The 2,140-nt window shown below is 50.4% G+C and overlaps 1 protein-coding gene across 1 annotated transcript; it reads left to right on the top strand.

Moving 5' to 3' along the window:
- Positions 1 to 15: 15 nt before the first annotated feature.
- TRAVEDRAFT_54866 (uncharacterized protein) lies at positions 16 to 2,045 on the top strand (the record flags this gene model as incomplete). The annotated part of the gene is made up of 15 exons (XM_008047792.1): positions 16 to 86; positions 134 to 184; positions 234 to 290; positions 348 to 407; positions 463 to 492; positions 544 to 573; positions 642 to 686; positions 734 to 970; positions 1,023 to 1,067; positions 1,119 to 1,175; positions 1,230 to 1,265; positions 1,321 to 1,470; positions 1,524 to 1,613; positions 1,662 to 1,972; positions 2,008 to 2,045. 15 exons carry the CDS (start codon positions 16 to 18, stop codon positions 2,043 to 2,045), a joined length of 1,308 nt encoding a protein of 435 aa, XP_008045983.1.
- Between the last annotated feature and the right edge of the window lie 95 nt (positions 2,046 to 2,140).

Raw genomic sequence — 2,140 nt, 5'->3', positions numbered from 1 at the left:
ATAGTTTTTTGTTTGATGTGCTTCAATTCTGAAGAGTATCCTTACAGTGACAACGAAAGTGTCTCTGCGGACGTCATGATGATCAGGTAAGATATGCGACATCAGCCCCATGCAAATCTAACACTGCATGCAGCGATGACGAGGAAGACAGCCGCCAGGAGGTTGAGCTGACCCCGAAGATTGGGTATGTGTCTTCACTTTATGCTGTGCTTCTCTGATATTGTATGTTGCAGACGCAGCCGTGCTGCCAACTCTAGCCCGCCATCTACCCCGAAGACTCCGTCGCCTGTGTGAGTGTTATTACTCTGCTGCATTGCTGCTATCTGTCATCTAATACTTTGCCGCAGCAAGCCCAGTCGTGGCAGAGCCGTCAAGCCGAAGTCCACCCCCGCTAAGCGTGCCAAGCAGTAAGTGTACCGTGTTGTTATTGTGGTTACACCATTGGACTAATCATCCAATTAGGGTGGACTTTGAGGACTCCGAGGATGAAGGGTGCGCAAACATCAGTGTTGGTTACGATGATACTAACACAACATTACCCAGAATCTCTCCTGTGAAGAAGGTTAAGACGGTGTACGTTTTCCTTTTACCTTCCATTATAGCTTGCTCTAATAATAATAATAATGATAATAATAATCTAGGCTCACCCCAGTCAAGCAGAGTTTCGTCCCTCTCCCCCGCACGCAGTAGGTCTCACCGGTAGTTTATGATTGTCTACTAAATATTGTCTTAGGACCATCAGAGCGCAGATCGCTGCTGAAAAGGCTGCCGCTGAGAAGGCCAATAAGATCATGGTCGACAAGGACGTCCAGACCGAGCTGAGCGGCAGCGCGGACAGAAAGGTCCAGACCAAGCAGCGCAGCAGTGTCGAGGTGGTGATCCCCATGCGTAAGACTCCTGGCAAGTCTAAGAACACGCCCGTCAAGGCCAGCAACACTGGCAAGGCTGCGAAGACGTCTAAGGCCCCGAAGTGAGTCTACCCATGTTTGTGCAATATTGAGCTTGCACTGATCTCTCTCCAGCTCTGACTCGTCAGTGTTCACCCGTGAAACTGACGACGAGGACAAGTACTAAGCTTTGCTTACAAGTACCGTACCAGTCCTTACAATGTGTCGTAGAGCGCGCCTTCAGCGTCGTCTGTTCACCGACCATCTTCCTGAGCCCCTGCGCACCATGTATGTCTTTAATCTGGTATATCTCAATTGCATCTCCGTTGAAGCCATCATCAGTCAGGATCATGGGAGCAGCAAGGACACTGCAAACATGTACGTTATTTTCCTGGGATCTGATATATCTTCAAGTTCTCACTGCATGGAGTAGGTCTTCTCTGGACAGCGGAGAAGAGGAGGATGATGCTGCCATGGAAGATCTCGCAGATGACGTCACCAACAAGCTTGTCCTTGATGTTGACAACCCTGACGTTGTGGATGAAGCTCTCAGGGACACGTACCAGGGCTTGCCAGTAGTGCGGTATGAAACACCATTATTTTTTAAATGCAGAACACAGCCTGATATAAGCCTAGATTTTGTGAGGCTCTCACCGCAGACGGTTCCCTCATCAGCACTGTCCCGTACACGCAAGGCCTTGTCAACAAGCATGACGTGAATCCCAGGTCAGTGATGTCTTTACCTATACAATGTAAGCTAACCAGAAATTCTAGTGCTCTGAACAGACTGGCCACCTTCAGCAATGATGGCGGCTACGTCATCAACCCTGCGCGCTTTGACCCTGCCAAGGTCACCTTGAGTACATTTGGCCAAAGTGCTAACAAGGTGCTCTCCTGGAAGCCGCAGTCGGGGCAGCCTGCCCGGGCGATCTGCATGACCATGGGCTTCGTCTTCACCTGTAATGTCGTCTTCCCGACATCATTTGGAAAGCAGCAGTCACAGACTGTAAAGTCAGTCCTGTTTGGCCCTGTGCGGGCGGAGTGGGAGCGAACGATGGCTTTCTTTGGCACTGTATTCAACCGCAGTGAGCTACCCATCAGCACATTCACTGTGTCGCAGTGCTACGTCGGTGTCAACATGCACACCTTCCCTTCTGATCCCACCCCGGCGCGTGAGTCATTTGTACTCTTGACCAATTATTGGCTCATCCTTTGGAAGTCCCAGATGTGTCGTTCATTGGGGCAACACCCAG

This window comes from Trametes versicolor, assembly GCF_000271585.1.
Source record: "Trametes versicolor FP-101664 SS1 unplaced genomic scaffold TRAVEscaffold_253, whole genome shotgun sequence".
NCBI lineage: Eukaryota > Fungi > Basidiomycota > Agaricomycetes > Polyporales > Polyporaceae > Trametes > Trametes versicolor.
Note: the sequence above shows the minus strand (reverse complement) of the source record. Positions and strands in the feature narration are given on the sequence as shown.